Source organism: Poecilia formosa, unplaced genomic scaffold (assembly GCF_000485575.1).
Source record: "Poecilia formosa unplaced genomic scaffold, Poecilia_formosa-5.1.2 Scaffold61, whole genome shotgun sequence".
NCBI lineage: Eukaryota > Metazoa > Chordata > Actinopteri > Cyprinodontiformes > Poeciliidae > Poecilia > Poecilia formosa.
In genome coordinates, this window is record NW_006800000.1 from 1,151,650 (window position 1) to 1,173,187 (window position 21,538).

The 21,538-nt window shown below is 38.9% G+C and overlaps 1 protein-coding gene across 2 annotated transcripts in view; it reads left to right on the plus strand.

Annotated features, from left to right (window-relative positions):
* The window catches only part of LOC103139440 (SRY-box transcription factor 6), a 94,688-nt gene that overhangs the window by 29,387 nt on the left and 43,763 nt on the right, over positions 1–21,538 (plus strand). For both annotated transcript variants that reach the window (XM_007554063.2, XM_016672470.1), the window contains exons 4-5: positions 7,648–7,820; positions 9,802–9,870. In XM_007554063.2, coding sequence (XP_007554125.2) covers positions 7,648–7,820; positions 9,802–9,870 — 242 coding nt within the window. The remainder of the gene's footprint in view (positions 1–7,647; positions 7,821–9,801; positions 9,871–21,538) is intronic.

A 21,538-nucleotide genomic window follows, 5' to 3' on the forward strand; every position in this document is an offset into this window, starting at 1 on the left:
CCAGTAATTTGTCCCTTGTCAAGTGATTGTTTACCCTTTTCAAGCAACAAACTTACAGCGGTCTCTGTAGAATGTGTAAATAACATACTCAGGCCTCTTCATTGCACACAACCTTCAGTTCTTATAGAAAGGTCGTCTTCTTACAGGGAAAGAAATAAATAAATTCTGACCTCCATTTACTTATTCAGTTCACTTGTACTATTCATTTTCATACATTCCATTGCAAATGAAAATGCTTTTATATCATTTTTTCTTTTACTTTTAATCTCTCTATTTGTAAGGGTTAAAGGTTGGGATTTCAAATGATATTTTATTGTTTGAAAAAACGAAACATTTTTGCTTTTTGGTTTTTCTGTCATAGTTCATAATTCTTGCTAAATTGAGTTTGTGTAAGTATTTTTTTTCTTTTTTCTTGTGCTTATTTCACCAGCCTATAGGTTAACAGCTTTGTTACTCCTTCAACATCTGATTAAAACATCTCTATGATATTCAAGATGCTGTCTTGGCACTTTTAGGTAACTTTTCTAAGGAAAACCATTCACCACACAAAGTCAGAGGGTTTCTGCAGAGTAAAGAAAACAAAGATCTATGGATAAGCATAGTAATGTCTCTTTAGGTGCTTGAACAACTATGCAGGTGATGATGTTGATTCCACCTGACCATAGTTAATAGATATTCTGGTCACAGTTGCTTGAGATTTCTGCTGTTTTTCCTCCTTCGATCTTCTGATCAGGATTAGATTCAAACTACAGCCATTGTCGATACACTTATTTAACAAAGACAACTACCTGAAAGACTGCGGCTAAATCTCCTCTGCACAAACCAGGAAAATAAGCCAATTCTGATGAATTTATCAGTTGTGTTGGTCCTGTGAATAAATACTCTTTGAAAAGAACAAGATAACATCTAGCTCCTAATTTACTTCCAAGGATTTGCAGATAGTAAGCCTTTTGCCTTGATCGCTGTTTGGCAGGCGTTCATACGAGTGGGAGCTTGAAAACTGAGCATTCTCTATATTTTCAGGGTGCAAAGGTCAGATTTCTCATTACAATATATAAATAAAGGCTGTGAGCGATAAATAGAAAGACATGGATAGAGAAAAGTTTTGTTTTACATATCTTTGTCACCAGTGTTTGTGCTGCCTTGTGTACGTACATGATCTTCAGACGTGCTAGACTGACCAGTTTTTATTTATGTTGTAAAGAGTTACGTATGGATTTACTTTAACTAGTGAAAAAGCAGATAAAAAGTTTTTGTGTTGGGTTTTTCTTTATCTCGTTCTTCTTCTTTTTCTGAATATGAGCATGAGGGTCATTGCATTCCCTCGTGGCGTAATGTGCTTAGGTCAAGCCTGTATCTTGTCTTTGATGAAGTACCTGGTCCAGTGTCACGGATAGACAGTTAAGTGCTGGAGCTATTACATTAGCATAATTATACTGTAGAGCAAAGCTTCCTCTATCATCAAAATATTAGTCTCCATCAGCATTCAGCACGACCAGCAGAAGTGCCTGCTTATTAATAACCACTCCAAGTACCAATTGGAAAATGCATTTCAAAACTGGAGATGAACAGGTAACATGGTGAAGCAGCAAGGAGCCTGTAAGTATTCAGATTCATGTCAGTTTAAGTAGTTTCAACCATATTTATGATAAGATCAGTGAGAGACTGACGATAACCACATGCCTGTAACATGCACTCACTGACCATTTGAGGATTTTTTGTAATTCATCATGGCATGAATTCAACAAGTTGTTGGACAAATATCCCAGTTCATACTAACTATGAGCAACCCACAGTTGCAACAGATCTTTTTAACTGCAAATCCATGATGTCAATCTCCAAGCTTCTCAAAGGTGATCTATTGAGCTGTGATCTAGTGACTGTGGAGGCCAACAGAGTACAATTAACCCACCATGTTCAGGATACGTTGATTTTTGTGGTACGGTGCAAAGTCCTACTAGAAGTAGCCATGATAACATTGGCTGCCCTGCAACCATAAACTGATAGAAATAGTCAGCAACAATTCTCAGAGTGACATCTATGCAGTGTCAGATTGACAGAAGTTTTCCAAACTGCTACTGCCTAAAATCAGAGAAGCTGTGAAAACTGTTATGTTAGTTTTCTGATTTTAAATAACAGGAGTGGTACCCAGCATGGTCTTCTGTTGCCGAGGCCTGCTGCCTTAACGTTCAACATGTTGTTTAGTCACAGATGATATTTTACATACCATGCTCGTAAAGAGTGGAAATTTAAGCTGATGTTGCCTTTCAATCAGCTTGTTCTGCCCATTCCCTTCTGATATTACGGAGTGATTTTCTTTGACACAACTGCTGGATATTTTCTCTCTTACTGTATCACTCTCTGGAAACCCATATATATTTGTGCATGAAAATACCAATGGAGCAATAGTTTCTGAAATACTCAGACCACCTAGATAATCTAAATCCCCTTTATTTGTCATAATGGTACTCAATTTAAACCTCAACTGGCCTCCTTTACTGCATCTAGAGGCTTAAATGCATCGAATCGCTGCCATGTTAACAAGAAACTGAACAGGTGTGCCTGATAAAGTGACATGTGAGTGTAGTGTGAGTGTACAGTAAGTAGGCAAGCACAGAGAGGAAGTGCTGACGTGCCCGAGAATCACTGCGTCTGCTTGTTAATGAGATTTTATTGGCAAGATTAACAGCCTTTGTGTCATAACAGAGGCAGCAAGCCAGGTGAAACAGCTGTTGCTCATATTGTCTCAGTTGTAGGACACAGAAACATGTTAACATCATGTTACTGGAAACACATATGGCCTCGCAGCAACGCCACACAGGTTAAAAGGGCTGTTAAAATGTGTAGTTACGGTTGTTTTTTTTTGTTTGTTTTTTTTTCAATGTGCTTTCCTTATAGGAAAATAGAGAGAGAAATATTGGTATTATCTTTGATGTTATCCGCTTTTGTTAAAGTTGCATTCATTGACCGAGGTTTAAGGGTAGAAAAAAAAGGAAACAATTTTCTTTGAAAGCTATAGAAGGTGCCAACAGATGCAACTTGCACTGACTCAACTGACCTCTTTGCGTTCGCCGCAAAAAGCACGAACAAAGGGTCAGCTGACTGCAACATTCACGCACGTGCATATAATTCAGAGACCTCCACTTTTTATTGCAGATTTGCGTGTGTTCACACACGTTTTGGCAGACAGTGAAAACGGGGAGCCTCAGCACTCATGGCATTCAAGCTATGTGCAGTGTGGACACAGCTTTGTGCAATTTCTGCATTTGGAAAAGTCCTAATTTTTTTAGGGTGGGTTCTTCGGCATATGGAAGCATCCACAATAGCTAACTGATAGGAAGACAAATAAATTCCAGTCTTCTGCTGCTAAAAAAACTCAATTCAGATCGGGTCATAATAGCTCAGCTGCCTTGACCAAAGGAAGGCGAGAGAATAGGGTGCCTTGTGATTTTCCCCCTTTTCGCCCTCACCCTCCCCTCACTTTTCTTCTTCTTTTTTTGTGCCTGAATCTTTTATCTGTGTTATTCATTCAAGACTCTTCAAAGTAACAAGCCTCCTTCTTTTTCCCGGTACTGGACTTGGAACCCAAATTAGAGACTGCTTGATTAGAGCGGAGAGGAGGGAGCCAAGAGAGAGGAAGATGTGGGTATTGAACAAAACAAATCGCACCCCTACAAAGTGCCTTTTATCCAAAGACCCCAAGGCTCAAATACTCCCATCCCTACCAGAGCAACCATGGCTCTGCTTGTTTTTCTCTTATCATTTATTTAGTCCCTCGTTGATGTTTTCTGTCCCCCTTTTATGACATTGGGAGAAGGCAGGAATCTCAAAAGGTGAATCTTGAATGGTCTGAAACTGGTCAGCATGACCGCTTCCTGCCTTCCGTGAATCAGTCTGGATTTTCTTTTTCTTTTTTCTTTTTTTAAGTAGACCCAATAAAACACAGGGAAAAGTCCTGGTGCTGTTTGGCCACTCACTCCTGGGTTCTGTTTCAGGGCAGGATCATCCTACAAGGCCTCAGTCCTTCTACCAGGCGAATGTCAAGACATGTTAGGTCTGGCCTGGCTTCTGGGGTTTATGTAGCGCCAAAGCATCTCTAAGCTGTCTGTCTGCCATCGGAAGCGCAATGTGAGGAGACATGTTAACAGGCAGACCCCAGCCCCACTGCTGTTAAAAGCCATGCAATATGTAGGAAAACTGCCTCTTTTGTCAGCGGCCTGGTGAGACACAGACCACGGCTCTCCTCTTCTGTACCACCCAATAAAAGTTTTATCTGCATTTTAAAGCTAATCCATAATTTAAAGCGGGAAGAAAGAGATTTTAACACAAACCAGTCAAAAAAAAACAAAAAAAAAAAACATATGGATTTGATTTTATATCCAGCTCTGTAAAAAAATTCTCCAAGGCTTGTCAGGTTTATTCAGTATCATCAGAATTTGCAATGGATTTCAAGTAATTTTGAAATCTTGTAAATGTTTCAAAATTGCTAAAGACAGCATCAGAAAGAAATAACAGAATACTTTTGGGGTTAAAAAGGAAACGGCAGAAAGTGGAGAGGATGCTTCAGGCTTCCCACAGCTCAGCTAAAGAGCAAAACAATAGACCTTCTGTTAGCATTCTTGTGGTGTCTGGGCAAGAAGAGGCACCCCACTCTCAGGGTAGCCCCTCCAATCTTTAGCACAACACCCCTGCAAATAATGAGACAAAATAGCTTTTATTTAGATGTTATTCAATGGTAAAATTTTTTCCAATCAATTTACAATCCTCAGAAATGTGTAATTAAGCAGCGCGAGAGGACACTTCAAAGTCCAAACAACGTGCTGAAAGCTCAGTCATCTCTGACGTGATGACCCTCAAGCGGCTTTGTCTGCGTGATGTTTTTCTTCTCTCTTTTTTTATGTATGTGCCTCTGACTCCTTGTATCTGTAGTATCAACGCAAGTGATTCGCGACATCACCTAATGTGTCTTGTCGGCTACCTGTAAAAGGCGGCTCCATCATGGACACAGCCAAAGGTTATTAAAATTGGCGCTGATTGTATCTGTTTTACAGATAAGCCATTCACAACAAGTGTAGTCCGGTGAATAAGAAGTCAATTCAAGCCTTGGAAACAGCATACAAGCCCTATGAATGGCTGCTTTTTAGGTCCTTTTTTTTTCGTTATAAATGGAGAATTGCAGCTCTCTTCAGTTGCAGCAGGCAGCAGAGGCAGAGTGGGGCAAACTGAGCTTCAGACTAGCCTGCCAGTAAATTGCTCTGAATGGGTTCTGGAGGTTGACAGGCCCTATTAAGACAAACGGCTTTCCTCATCGGAGAGATAAAATAAATCAGGTGTTTAGTCAAATTAAAATAGTTCCAGTGGAGAGGGCCCCCGGGAGCTCTCGGAGAAACTCAAGACAGATGTGGTCAGACACGAGAGGAAGACACCCAAGAAAGAATTCAGCTCCTTGCTGGCTCCGGGCCAGGCCTTGTTGGACTGTTATCCGGATTTCTGTGCTGCGCATCCTTGCCGCTCTACGATCGTCTCCATCTCTCTTTGACGCTGTCAGATTTCCTTTTGGTATTGCTTGTTTCCCAAGATCAGCTTGTCATGGGAGTGCAGCAGGAAGAGAATGAGTTACTGTCTATCCCCTCACTGGCAATTATGTTGACTGTGTTAGTCAATTGTAGGATTACTTAGCATTGATTAGCCGATGAGAGAGAGCGAGAGAGAGAGAGAGAGAGAGAGAGAGAGAGAGAGAGAGAGAGAGAGCTGCTGCACCGTTACTTTCTCGGTTTCTCACACAGTTGTTATGAGACTGTAGAGATTTGAAGATGAATGGTGTTTTATTTACATTTCTTTAAAACTTCTGCACAAAAGTTGGTGACTTGATCAAACTGTTTCTTGAATGATTGTTAGACTCTGCTTGGTTCACCAGATGCAGGATCCAGTCATGCTGGATCCTGCATCTGGTGCAGGATCCACCAGATGGATCCTGCACCATCTGGTGGATGGTGCAGGATCCAAACGTGCTGAATAGCAAGTTTGTGCTATTCAGCACAAACAAGATTGTGCTATTCAGCCTCTACTCCACTCTGTTGGTGTGATTGCCGCCACCTCTAATACCTGTGTGGTTTATAGGCTGGTGCAAACAGTGACTCTTAACACTTTCTCTGTAATAACCCCTGGAAGTCTGACACAAGTGCCACCCCCGTTTTGTCAGCTCCCTGCAGCTCTTTGTCCATGTGCCGGTAACAATTCCTTCTCTTTTTCTTCTGAAAGCTGTGAAAACAAGCCACACAAACTCGTCAAGTCCAGGCTGTGTGTGACCTTAACAGTTTCTAGTGAATTCGCTGCAGTTGGTTCCTTCCTGTGTGGATTTCTTTGTATTAAATATTGTGTACACTACAATGACACAATGTGATGATTGGCTTGTCCAGCATGGCTACTTTTCTAAATTTAACAGTAAACAACTTAGGACCTCTCCACAGCCTTTCGTCCAAAAGTCTACATGGCCACAGCCAGCTCAAGATTTATTGTAGCCCACAATAGAGATTGACTTGATGACCCGGACAACTACTATTGCTTACCACAGCTCAATGAATATCTCCATCAAGTCATTCATGTTGAGACTGTTGTGCGTTATGTAAGTCACTTCAAATTATTTATATGAGAGGGCTGGGTATCTCGCCCTTTGAGGTAATACCATAGGCATTTGTGAACAAGAAAAACCTATAATTCCAATGCAATCAGGATTGTAGATTAGGAAAAATCTGCCACGCAACAAACAAGCCTTTGAGTAGCTCAGTATTCTTCAGAAAACTCTCTTGATTATACGTAGAAAAAGATTTACACAGATGGATTTTTGTAGCTGCCCATAAACAAAAATGTAAACAAAGTAGCAGTCAGAAGAATGCTAAAGCTAGTGTCAAGCTAAAATAATACTTGTAATATTAAAATAGCTATGATGAGAACTTAATTGAAAAGAAAACATTCCAAAAATATTGGTACAGTTACTTTATGCAGTTCTACTTTTTTTATTTTTTTTTTCAAAACGTTACTTCTAGCTACAGTCTTTATTTTTCGATCGCCCGCTGCAGTTCTCTTCCCAAACAGTAGGCGTCTCTGCTGTTAAATTGATACTGTAGCACCCCAGAAATGTCAGCAGAAGAAGAGTCTTACTGGAGTTCGTTCACAACATGTCTCCTCTTCAATCAGAGCAACTTGGATTTTTTTTTAATATACATAGATTTATAAACGGGTGCATTGAGATGCCTTCTCTGTAATCACAGGTGTTCTACTCATATACTTGAGTAATGCATTTGCTTTTCTGTGAATTGGTAATTATTTCGTTATATATACTAGTAACATTTGAAACAACATGCTTTTCAGCTGCACAATTCTCATTTTGTGCAACTAACATTGAAATTACTCTTTCACTTTTGTCAACCTGACTTCTGTGGTAATGTTGGTTCTGCTGGGGGGTGAGGGGAGGGCTTCCTACTGGTGCGAAGGCCTTAAGCTGCTGCTTAGTTTGTTTATGCTTTTGGTCGACTCTGGTTTCAAGCCTCCCCCTTTGAGGTTCTTAATTCATTTCCAGGGATGAATCACAAGTATCTCGCTTTTAACCATTGCCCCTCTAAACCTGCCCTCTCCTTCTTTTCACAGGTACCCCAGAGGGTCTGGCAGAAAAGGAGCACCAGCTCTCCACAATGATCACCCAGTTGATAAGTCTGCGAGAGCAGCTCCTGGCCGCCCACGATGAGCAGAAGAAGCTTGCTGCTTCCCAGATGGAGAAACAGAGGCAGCAAATGGAGTTGGCTCGACAGCAGCAGGAGCAGGTAACTGCGTCCTGTCTTCCTTTTTAGCACGTTCAGGGATGTAATCACTCTCTCCTCTCGTCTGCATCTCAGTTAACAGCCTGTTTACTGTCAACATTTTATCCTTGTTATTTACAACACGCACTGTCATTCCTCCTCCAATATTGTTTATTCTATTACCCTCCCTGCCTCTGTAATCCATTTGTAACAAATTGTCACTTAGATCTTTTTTTTTTTTTTCATGCCTGAGGTGTGCCAATAAAATCTCGGAATGCCGAATGATAAGTCGTTTAAGAGATGCTGCTCTCAATATTTCCTCAGATATTTCAGTCATGCTCGCTCACCCACGTTTGTGCTGTGGCAGGAAAAAAAACCTTATTATGACTTGTGCTAACAAATGCGTGGCAATGTGTGAATTAAACATTATATTAAACATGGAAGTCCTCCATATCTTATAAATTGTCCTCCTATTATAACAAGCCGGGCATTAGATTTGCAGCACAAATCTGGCCAATGAGCCATATTGTACAAATCAGCAAATTAGCACAGGCCATGAAGTGTGTTAATGTCTGGGAAGAAATAAGGACACTAACTATCCACACGGGCGACACTTTTATTATCACCAGCCACTCTAATGGCTATGAGTCAATTATCAGCAAGGAGTTCACTCAGAGTTTCCTCAGCACACTCTCAAACTGTCCTGTGGTAAATGAAGAGATTTACCATACACCTTGGACTGATACATTTGGTCATAGTACACTAATAATGCATTAACAGTATTGATTTTCTTTTTCAATCAATGACGTTCATCTGCAAACTCCACAAGTACCAAAGCTTTGTGGGACACACCAGCTCGACTGAGCCACAATAAAATACATTTCATTTTATTTTAAAATGGAGAAACATTAATAAATTTGGGATGTGCCACGCTAGACAGGGAGAGCCCGCTGAGAGCTAAAATGTCATCAAGCCATCAAGATACAACGCAGTAATTAACTGTTGACACTTGTGAGGAAGCCAGCACAAATTAATCTTGACACATTTGCAGACGGCAGATATCTTACAGAGAACACTTTGTAATTATATATAAAATTGAAAATTAAATGACACTTAAAACCCAGTTGTCATGCTCAATGAAGTGAGCGTGTAGATGGAGGTGGGCGCTCAGATGAGAAAGATTGTGGTGAAGCCTCGCTTCGCATAGGGGCAGCAGGGACCTCTGTCAGTCACACTCCACCTGCACTGGGGATCTCCATCGTAACCATGGTTGTCTGTCTTGTAAATCATTCATATCGCTCATAGACAAATGCACACTCTGCTTTCCTGCACAGGCCGTTTTACATTTATTCAGAAGCAAACCAAATGCTTTTGCTACGCTCAAACAAGAGTTACAGAATAGTATGCTTGTTTTAGTGCTCATCATGCTTCCGGTATCTCAGCACAGAGAGTGTCTTGCAAATATTTACACCCCCTGAGTGTTTTTTTTTATTTTTTTTTTATCTTTTGCAATGTCACAACCTCAAATGTCTATGTATTTTGTCTTATTTGAGAGAGAAACCAACATAAAGTTCTACAATATTGTGATGTGGAAGGTCTTCAAACATTTTTCATGATACAAACATAACAGTTTCCAATTATTTTTTTTACAAATATAATTGAAAAACAAATATTGTTTTCAATTACTCTTTTTACAAAAATAATTGAAAACAATGTCTCTTCCTCTTCCAGGTTTTTCTTATGCTCTTTTTTTTGTCAGTCTATACCATAGAGTTTCATTAGAGGAAGTTTGCAGTTGAAATGTGACAAAATATGATAAAGTCCAAGGGGTGTGAATACTTTTGCAAGGACTTTCAATTTACTGTACAGAAACTGGCCCAAATTACATTTGACCACATAATGTTATCAAGAGGAATACACAAGTATCCACCGATAAGTTCCTCTTCTCATTTATCTCAGTTTAAGGGATTATTTAATTTTCTCCGTTGCTTCTGTTTTCAACCAGATTGCACGACAACAACAGCAGCTTCTGCAACAGCAGCACAAAATCAACCTCCTTCAGCAGCAGATCCAGGTCAGTGCATGCATTTCTGTCGGCCCTCTAACACGCAGCAGCTTACACCTCCTACTTTCAGATTACTCCAACATTTCTGCCTCTTCAAGGCAATTAACCCACCGATGCTGCTACAGTGACTCGGATTTAGCAGCACACACACACACACACACACACGAGTAAAATCAGACAATAAAGGTACCTTCTATGCCTCTTTTCATTTCTGTGTCTCTTACTCCTTTATCTTTAATATTTGTGTCACACTAACAGTCATCATTCTCATCAAATGTTAATTGCCTGTTGGTAATCAGGAGGGTTTTTAAAATATGGAGGTGAATAATTAACACATCTTAATGAACAAAAAAGAGGGGGAAAAAGTAACAACGGCTAATGAGTGCTGCTGATAGAAGAGAGCCTAGAGGTGGAGGACATGAAAGAGGCTGGTAAATGCCTCTGAAATTAGTCAACCCCAGAAGGGCAATGGCACATGCTTTCACACGGCACATGGACTGCGGAAGCTTACATTGTCTTTAAGATGTGTGTATTTCCTTGTGGTTTACCTAAGCTGATGCAGACATTTCAAAACTTGTATATCTCATGCTCTTTCTTTCTGATACCACAGGACTACTCGGGTTTGTTTGTTTGTATGCACTCTTTAACACAGAGTTGCAGTGGAAGACCACCCAGTCAGCCCGTAGCTTGATCTGTTCAAACTGCACAAGATAATCTGTGGTTGGTCACTCGCGCTGGTCAAGGCTGCGATCTTGGCTACCTTTGTGAAGCTAATGTTATCCTGCTGGGTGTGTTTGGTGTCAGGCACATCCTTCTCCATTCGCCGCCTCCCGTGCTTGTTCTTATAAGATTTAACTCTCCCTGTTCTGTCCTATTCATTACACATAACTTGGAAGCAAATTGTTCACGGAGCAGCAACGTCAACATGGCGATTCAAGATTTTTAAAGGTTTTTTATTTTTTATTTTTTTATTTGAAGGATTTTTTGAAGATGTATTTTTGCTCAACAGATCAGACTGCTGCAAAAGTAGTCTGGACAGTAAAGTGCCTCTTTTGAGAGATGCATTGTACTCTTAACAAAATCTTGAGATTCCAGTAGCCTCAACCTTTTACTTTAATAGTTGACGATCTTTTGGGAAGATGTTTGAGTACTAATTTCCACTGAAAACTAGCCAAGGACATTACACTAAGGGGTGTGTTTGCGTGTGTGTGTGTGTGTGTGTGTGGGGGGGTGACTCTTAAATTAAGTGTCGTATCGACCAGTGAGGGGCTAGACCTACTCATTTCTTTGAGGACCCTTTGCTTGTAATCATTGAGCATAAGGGCACCACTTTAGAAAAAAATCTAACTTTTAGAGCCTCTTGATTTTATCACAAAGTTACAGAGAAATGACACCTGAAAATTCCACTTGATGAATAATTTTTAAAAGGGCTTGGAGATTTGAGAGTGTATGGGAATGCTCTTCTGAATATCCATTTCAAACACTTGAACAGAGATACAAGCAAAGTCCTTCCTTGCAGAGCCCAGTTATCCAGCTTTTCCCCTGCCTCGGATCTTACAGGATTTAAACACAAACACACACACGCATACACACGCAGACACATTTACAATTAAATAAAAGAATCCCGTGTGCCGACCATCTGCTTGACTATCCACCAGCCTCCCTTGACTCTACTGGGTACATACCACCCAAGTTTCACCTTGTGTAACATTGTTTAGCCAATAAGTTATTCAAACCAGAATGTGTGCTTTCTTCCTAAACCAACTCCTCCAGTTATCCACAGTTGTGATGAAGCGTCAAGGCAAGTAGATAAGAGAGTCGGAGCTGATCTCTGTGAAGTTATTTTCTGTGGTTCTGTTTTTGTTATTGCTGCCTCTTAAAAAGTGCCTCAGCTATTTTAATATATAACAGCTTTACTTAATTAGTTCTATATACAAGCTTCTTGTCCGCAAAGTGATTCACAGTATTGGGGGATTTGGTTACCCTGCTTTTAGCATTGAGAGCGCTAAACTTTATTGGTAACCCTGCTGCTATCAAAGTCCTGTTTGGCTTTAGAGAGGAAGCCAAGGGAGAGGGCCTGACTTAGGCCATGTATTGATGATGTGAGCGATCACACGGTGCATATTTTAAACAGTCTAAAAAATAAAACCATGGAGATTGCGACCAGAGACTGTTGTTGGCATTATATGTGTGCTTTCCAAGACTTTATAGCATGAAGACTGAATCTCTTAGAAGTATTGTAGAGGTTTAGTCTGGGTCCACTTTGGAGCAAGCCAGCATGGAATTCAATTAAGTTTCTCTTTTGAATAGCCTTCTTTTTATCCTTTCTCATCATGCCTAAAAGAGAGGGGGAGAGATTTAGTCTTTGTCCCACGGGATTACAATGTCACTTGTTTTAAGATAGCAGATTGAAGTGTTAGGGGCTTATCAAAAATTAAAGCTCCAGGCTTTGTGTGTGTCCCCATCATCAGGACCGTTTTTTTTGTTTTTTTTTGTTTTCGTTTTTTTCTTTCCTTCCTTCAGTCCGGCCCTCATCGTTGAAATCATCTTGGCACTAATTCAATCCTAGGATTAGATCTGCTGCTTTTGGTTGAAAATTTGAAACACCATTCGGGACTTTGTAAGACATGTCACAATTTAACATATATATCAATAGATAACTAGTTTGTCCAAGCAGCTACTTATCTTTTTATGCTACTGTGTAGGGATTGTGAGGTGAAGAACATTCAAGTTATTCTTTCTTCACTCATTACAGCTCATTTTATTTAGAAATTAAGTCATTTTTGCACTTTTAATAAATGCAAAAAAAAAAAAAAATAGTAAACTATGGGTAAGCAACCCAAGATTGGGTATTTGCCTAAATGCAACTTTTACACCTGTGGTGCAGAGACATGCAAACAGCCATATACATTCAGAGAGGTAACTGTCTGTGCCCAGCAATTGGATGTGCACATTGATACAAACATCAAGAGGATGAATACAGGCTGAAAGGTCAGGGTGAACTTTATCTTCATAAACAGACAAGAAAAGGCAGAGCTCACCAGATGAAACAGAGGGGCACTTTTAATCCAGAACTTTTAATTTAAATGTGAAACATAATTTAACACGGTGACCAAAAAAAAAAAAAAACACAATGTCATGACATTGTTGCTTGTCACTAACTGTGACATTTATGTGGCAACTCTGAGAAGACAGCCGGATAGGAGATCTAAGGGATAATAATTTCGAAGGATGCCATTGTCATTCAGACTGTGCTTGTTTTCAAAACCTTCTACTATTCTACTTCTACTGGTTGTGTTGGGTCTGGTTCTGTTTATTTATGGTCTGGCCTTGAAACTCTAACCCCGCTCACATTATCTGTGCCTGTAAATCCTACCTTTAACCTTGTTTCCACAAGGATACGTAAACACAGCATGTCTTTCTCCCCAGTTTATAAAGGGAAACATAAGTTTAAAAGTGAAAAGGACACGATATTGTTGTTCTCAACATGCTTCAATCTGTCTGAGGTTTTCTCACATATCTTTAATGGCGTAGAGAGACACTGGGGGACTAAAGGTTTAAAAATACAAAAGAGAAAAATAATTACAAAAGCATTGTGCAACAAGTCATAAAATGGAGAAACTATACTGCTGCTAGAATGTGAGGTATAAGAAAAAACACAACAGAAGGTATACAATCTAACATCTAGCAGCACATTTCTATTAAGTTATTTGTGCAACTCAGACTTATGTTTGGATCTTAATTAAAGTTTTGTTGCCGACACACCGTTGTTTTTCTGTCTTTTGTTTCCAGTGGCACAGGAAGATGCAGTGCCATTGCAAAAATATTTAGCCACACCCTTCATCCCTGATCTCTTGATGTGTATTTGAATGTGAAGCCTATTTTTGACACATTTTACGCAAAATATTACATCATATTCATTTCTTATACATGCTTTTTTTAAAGAGATTTTGCAGTTTAAAGGGGGAATTGCTCATATGCTTAAGCAACACTTTAGGTCCAGGTAATTTTTTGGTCTTCCTTTTTATTTCACATAGACATTAATGCGTAAGGACAAAACATGGTTGTTGCTGTTTATTTTGAACATTTTGTTCTGGTTAACAATTATAATATCAGAGCAACTCACAAAGAGAGAAAATTTAAATTTGCCTGACGTTTAAACAATATATTTAAACAAAGCGTTTCCCCTTCAGAATGAATGCAACAATTGCTTTTACTTTAGGTTTTCCCTAAAGAAATTACTGCATTACTTAAGTTATTGAACAGAAGTCCTAATGACTTAAAGTAAAATGTATCTTAACAGTAGATTAAGGCTTTTAAATGCCACAGTAACATTTTCATTATTTTGGCAAAATTGAATGTTAGGTTTTATGTTTTATGCAGCTATGTTGCATCAAACACACAAAAGCTTCCCTCAGAGCAAATAAATAAATAAACAAAAATAGTCAATTTAATAATCCCATTTAAGTACAAAGCACTGAAAAAAACTTTTTGTACAGTGTCTTATAAAATTTATTTTCTTTTTATCCATTTTTTTTTGTTTAGTCACAGTTTAATAGAGCACAAAAGAAAACCTAAGCCACACCATTATAGTAAATATTTTACATCATCCAATTAAGTTTAAATAAACATGGATCAGTTGGGTGCTAATATAAGGATAACAGATCTAAATGGTGCTTTTGTTGTCTCCACAGTAAAACTGAATTTCTCAGTGTGAGGTCCCTAATAATGTAGTAACAAAGGGTAAAAAAAAAAAAAAAAAAATGCAAAATGGACATTGTTAAAGAGAATGCATAAGTCGCCCAATTAGTGCAGCAGACTGGGGCTGTTAGTATAATAATAAGAGAATTACAGAGCAGGAAAATGATCATGTGTGCATTCAAAGTGGGAAACTGTGTACTGCTGTGCACACAGTCCGACTCTTGTGTTTGCTGATGAGCTCTGTGTTAGCCTCCTTGTACCATTATGTTGAGGCATTAACAGCCTAGTAAGACAGCCTTGGCTCTCTCCCAGGGAGCCTCAGTCCAGCATGTTCATCCTCCATTTAAGAAGACTGTTAGCTGATGAAGATGTGTACAAGCAAGACGGAAGATAAAAGAAAGCGGTTGCTTGACTCATTAGTATGTGTTATTTGATATATTGACACTTTCCTATAAATAATTCCATTTAGTGAACTCCATTTGTGAGGTGGGAAGCACCAATTTAATTACTTATTAAATGTTATTACTTGTCAGGAAGCAGAAGAAATGCTGATGTTTAAAAAAAAAGTCGTGTCCACATCACTAAAGCCATATCACAGCTCTGTTGAAGTTTAATGATGCACACATAGGTAGTTCAAATGTGAGCAACGGTAGTGACAATTTGCTAACATTACAAAGTCGTTAAGACATTATTAAATATAACTAATTTATTTGACATAGTTTGGGTGCCCCCAACAACAACCCACCCATTTAGTTGGTGAAAAGAAAAGGCAATTTCATAATATTTTTAAATTACCGTACAAAAGCTTTTACATTGTTATTACTGAAGAGAGACACATAAATTACATAGCTACAGTTTAATCTCCTGTTTCTGTTTCTGTTCAAGTTCAAGCTTTAATATTGGAGGCGTAGCACAGCCGGTCACTCTTGGAAATTAGAAAAGTTCAAAACCCTATCAGACCCTTTTTGTTTTCAGATGTCCCAGGATTGTTTCTGATCTGTTGATTCATTTTTTCAGACATAGAAATGTGTTGGCTAAATAATGTGTCGAGTAGTGATGTTGATTTTATATTTAAATTTGGGACTAAAAATGACCACATAGTTACCTAGCAAAAAGTCAAATGCTATGAGAGTTCATTGGGTGCCAAGGTTGTAAAAGGCAGGAGATTGCTACTGTTGGGCTCTATGTTGATTCAGTCCTCACTATTTATCAGTGCCTTTCATACTTGCAGATTGTTTTTTCATCCTTCCTGCTTCCATTTCTTACCCATAAAAAAAAACAAAAAAAAAAAAACATTTCATTCTCGTGTACTTAGCTTTTGAATTTTGTTCTTTCGGTAGTTTAGTATTTACATCAGTCATTGAAGACAAGCAATCATAAAAGGGCTCCAGTCTCATGTAATTTAATATTTTGTCCATTATTTAATGAAAACGTAGCTTTAAACCTCATGTGGAAGACAGCTTCACTTTGTACATATTCATGTTGCTGTTAATTAGTGTACAATGTTGTGAAAATGTTTTTGCCCCTTTACGGTTTTTGATTTTTGTTACTTAAATTAGGGTTTGCAATTATATTTTGCTAAAGAAAAAGTAGCCAAGAGACTTTGGTATGAATTTAGATTGGCCGTTAAAACTTAAAAACATGCTGATTCTGCAAAAAACGTCTCAGAAAATAATTTCTGGTAAACACTGACTAGTTGATTTTGGGGGAAATTGCTTTTTTGCTCAAAATTGGTATGGTATCATGACAAGTTTTTTTTTTTTTAGTTTTAAGTTTGAAGCAATACTTACGGATGTACTCTGTTGCAGGTTCTTTGCCAGTGAGGTGAGAAAGTTGACAAAAGTAGATTATTGTTGCAGCAAACTACAAAATAAAGCTATGCATTTGTGTAAGTTGATGTTATATGCAGACACCTCAACAGTTTAAGCAGTGATAATTAAAAAGCTTCACAAGAGAGGCACCAAATAAACAGCAGAATGCAAAATCACACTTGACGGTTCCTCAGATTTCCAGCTTTCTATCAGCTTGGACATCTAACAACACAAGACGGTAGATTATCTGTCAAATCTTTATCGTGTTAATTAATCCTGATAAGTGAGCAAATACCCTGAACTTTACAATGCTGCACCTGTTTAGAGCTTCTTAAACCCTCACTGGAAAGCGGAAAAGCTTCTACACTTAGCGCCCATTATGTTGCAACGCTTGCAGGGAAAAATATCAGGAGGGAGAACACGTCCTCCACTGTGTTGTTGATTTAGTTTCCTCTCCCCCACTGCATTAACTGTGTTTTCTCAGCTAACGTTGTGCAAACTGTTTTGTCTTTGCATTGGGTCGTCATCCTCAGCAGTGGGCACACTCACAGGGGCTGAAGGAGCGGCATTAATAAGCTCAACTGTGTACGGGCAGCAAGAAACAGGAGTGTGTTTTCTCAGGGCAGGGGTGGCAAAGGAAAGCATTCAGCCTATGGCTAGCGCAAAAAAAGGAGATTTTTGTTTTGGGGTGGGGGGAGGAAGGAGAACCCAAGCATTCCAAAGCAGAATATAATGAGCTATTTTGTCCTGCTCAGTTTGCAGCAGAAAAGAAAATATTTGTGTTTGTTTTCTTTGACTCAGTTCTGCAAATATCTTTTTTAGCATTTCCTTAAATTTCATTGGAAAATCTGAAATATAAAGTAGTCTTGCTTGGCGGCGTTCGATCTTGCACAAATTTTGTGGTTTCTCTGAGCTGACATTATGGTGATATCTGAGAGTGTTTGAAAGTCTGAGCAAACTTGTGTGTCTAATAAAGTCGCCCCTCCTGACAGGAGTTTTTCTGCTGAACAACAGAAGGGGCTCTGTTGTGTTGTGCGGCCCCAGCAGCTGGGAGGCAATGATCGAGACAAAGTCCGAGTTTGTTGAAAAAAAAAAAAAGAAAAAAAAGAACCGTCAAAGGGGGAAACCCCACCGTCATGTGGACAATTAAATCATGTAAGTTAGGGTTGGCGTTGTATTTTGGTCTAAATATAAATAAGAGCTTTCCCTTCTATTTTAAATACATTGAAGAAATATTTTTTTGCAGACATTGGTAATATATTACACATGCGATGCCAAATCTGCAGAGAGCAGATTGTATTGCAAATATTTTGTAAAAATCAAAACAAAATCCAAAGATATTCCAAACCTTAAGCTGACTGTATTTCACAAGCTTGATACGGTTAAATCCCTCTATTTCCCTCTCCCCAAACCAAGTTTAAATCACACTAAAATACCTGTTTATCTGACTGTCCCATGTCTAATGTTCTTTACAACCTGACTGAGGCTACTGGAGAACAGCTCTGTGGGAATGTACTTATTCCCAGCGCTGTATATGCACATAGTTAGGTTGTATTCACAGGACAATAACACAGACCGTTGATCCCCATCTTTCTTAGTTGATGTCAGGTCAGGAAGAAAATTCTGTTTTAGGTATTCTTTATTTACACTGCGTAATGCTAGATTTTGTTGTGTTGTTTTTTCCACTAGGTTATGGAAACTAAGCACTCTCGTCACCTATATCAGCCTTCACAACAAAGCCTATGCTTTACTATTTCATCTACAGCAATATTTAATAAATTAGAACGTCAGTGAAAGGTTCATTCACTGCAATAGTTCAGTTCACAAAGTGAAGCATCTTAAATAGATTAAATAAACACAGGCTAATGTTTTAAATCTGTTTTCGATACTTTTCCTGTTAATTATGATTATTTTTTCCACATACAATAGACAACAGTATTTAAAAAAAAAACTTCTCACAAATGTGGGCTCAATAAAAATATATATTTTTAATATCTGCTTAAAGGTTATTTTCAAAAGTAACTTTTAATCTGACTAATAACCAGCCTCATGCGTATACATATTCAAATTTATTGAGTATGTCGCTATATTTCTTTTTCCATCTCGGATGTGTGTCCACTAACACTGCAGGGCAACCAGGCCAGCACACTTTTTGCCGAGACCCACATACAAGGCACACACACACACAGGTACATGAAAATAATAAAGTTTAATTTTGCATTTTATTTTTAAACACACATTTTCAGTAGTTTTACCCAGGATTTCAGAAGACATCGGAGACGTCGGCCACAGTGGAGAGGTTTGTGGAGTGGGGTGTTTTGGTGTGTCGAAGGGTTGCACAATCCTGCCTTCAAGTTTCTGTGTACATAATGTAGACATATTGAACTGACGGTTGTCCAAAACAGATTGTTGTGCTGTTGAAGGAATTAGTAACGAGTGGCGGTTCCCTATGGATTGCCTTACTTCTTCTGAACGTTTGTTGCATTTCATCCCAAGCAGCTTTTAGCACTGCAAACAGCGAATGTGCCATCTGTCTCCAGCCAAAACAAACTGTGCCTACTTTTAATTTAGGGGTATGTGCTCAACCCCAACAATTTGCAGAAAAAAAAAAAAAACTGGAGGTTTTTCTTACTTGTGGGTAGTCTTTGACTTTTGAACAAACTGCTATTAAAGGTTTTCTTGTATCTTGTTTTTTTTTTCTCTCTCTCTTGATGATAAAAGGTTGGAGGCTTCATCAAGACAAGACAAGGGCCCTTTGTTGGTGACCTGAGTCTCTCCAGTGCATTTGCCCTCCCTATTCTAATTTCCAGAGCAGACAAGCAGGAATAATGCCCTTCAGTTGAGTGGGTGGTAATATGAAGACCTTCATTCGAAAGCAGGAGTCTGGAGCATCAAAGTCTGCTTCAGATCTATTGATCTGTAATGTCTGATTACCATTAGTTACAGACAAATCCAAACACCATCGCATATTTGATCAATGCATGTGTCTACTGTGTGATCCGAGTGTTCAGCGTATGCCAATGAGCAAGCAAGTAGCAAAGCAGCAATGCGTGCTGAAAGAACTGCTGATTGTTGGACTGGAGGGAAGAAAATACTTAGGCAGAGTATTCAGCGGAATTGCTTCCACTGTGGATTTTTTTAATATTTTTTTTTCCTGTTAAGGCTTCTGTTCAGTGTACACTCAGCGGGCTGTACACAGTGGCAAATGTTAAACATATCCCCCTGTTAGTGTCAGTTTTGGTGTGTGAGCTAGAAATGGGGTGAAGCCAGTCTTGCCATGGAGCTCAAGATCATTTTTGTTTCAAATTGTTCACAAAAGGTAATTTCTTCTCACCTCCAGCTCTGTGGGGGCACACGAGGAGGAAAGGGCGAGGGGTGGGGGTGGGGCACGGGTGTGAACCATCAGCTCTTACACCAACAGCTGGAGTCTACCCTCCCTAGGTGAAATCTTTTAACTCAGCCAGCAGAAAATGTGAAAAAGAAATGTAACAAGGGATCTAACAGCCTCTAAAAATGATTAAAAAAAAAAATTAAAATTAGATTTCAATTAGATTTCAGTACTCTTAAATAGAAGAGAAATCTGTCATCATCTAAACATGGAAACATTTTTTTTTCTAAAATCCTTCAAAAGACCTTAACTTTTACAAGTCTCATGGATGCAAATCATACAGATTTTGTTTGAAGGGTGTGTAAAAGGTGCCAAGTAGCATATAATCAGTCTTACAAGAAAACAGCTACTTTAAAGCTAACAACGATTCTCCTGACAAGGACAATCATATTTCTGTCCATACTAAGTGGTGTTAATAAGAAGGGGAAAAAAAAAATTCTAAAAACTGATTTTACATGGATCGTAGTATCCTACAGTACATAGACAACTTGGAGCAGATCAGTACATGTGAGTGCAAAATGGTTCAGATGGAAAAAAGCCCTCCTGTGTTCTTTGTAGAGGCTGTAACAGACAGGGAGGAGCATGGGTGTTGACAGAGTCCCAAGTGAGCACTGTAATGCGCTGTACATCTCGATTTGCACTGAGGGTTTAAGTAGTTGCTGGGATTCATGGTGTAAGGTGCACCATGCATAAAAAAAATAAAGTATATCATCTCATATGTTTCATGAACATTCATTCCTTTAAACATTTCATTTCAAAATATCTTATTAGAAGTGAGACTAAAAGCTCTTTTTTTGCAATACAGCAGAGGAAATAAATATAGACCATGTCAGTGTTTTTATCAGAAAAGGTGATTTCGGAAAAATGAAAATAAATAAATAAATAAATAAATAAATAAATAACAGAAGTCCGTTATTAGAAAATTGCAATGTTTCGAGAAACTTGCTTGTGGTTTTCTTAAGTAAAATTTATTGAATAGAAGAAATTTGGCTTTAACCGAATTTCACGTTTTTGTGCTGTTTTCAGAGTTGTCAAGTTTGGGATTTTCACAGTTTTGGGGGGACAATGTTACTATTCAAATAACAGAACAGAGAAAACAGAAAAGAGTGAAGAAAAGAGAATTGGGGCATTTTTTATTCTTCAGTCAACTCATTTCATGTGTCATTAAAATAAGTGCACAGTTTGTAAAAAAACCAAGCTAGGGGACAATGAATTGTACACAAAGCAATGAATAAAGAACAATATGTGATTTTCTTTCATCTTATAAAACCATATCTCCTATTTGATTACTGCAAAGTCTCCCACTTAAACTAGATGGCTAAGCTGACTCTATTTATCAAAAAGCAGCATCTCCTCGAGAGGGAAACAGATTGCACGCTGGCCTGCTACAGACTTCATCAGGTCATCTGAATTGATGATACATGTAGCAACGCGGCTGAGTTCCCCCGGAAACCTCTGTTGGAGAGTGTGCTGGCGGAGACGGGGGCCTCAGCCAAGTCTGTCTGACTGATCACTACAGATGCTCCTCTTCAAGTATTCCGAGTCAGATCCTTAGTGCTGGGTCTTGAGGGACAAACAATAGCACCTGTTCCTCATAAGATAGCCCATTCATGTATCTTTAATGAAGCCTGGGGGCAGATGGTGTGAAATGACATTATCCAGTGCTTAGCAGGGCTAAGACAAAGGAAGAGCAGTGCCAGCACAACAATGCTCCTGTTTTTTATGAGGAGAAGGGAGGACGCTGCCCGAGTGCCACCCCGCCGCCCCCCTCACATCT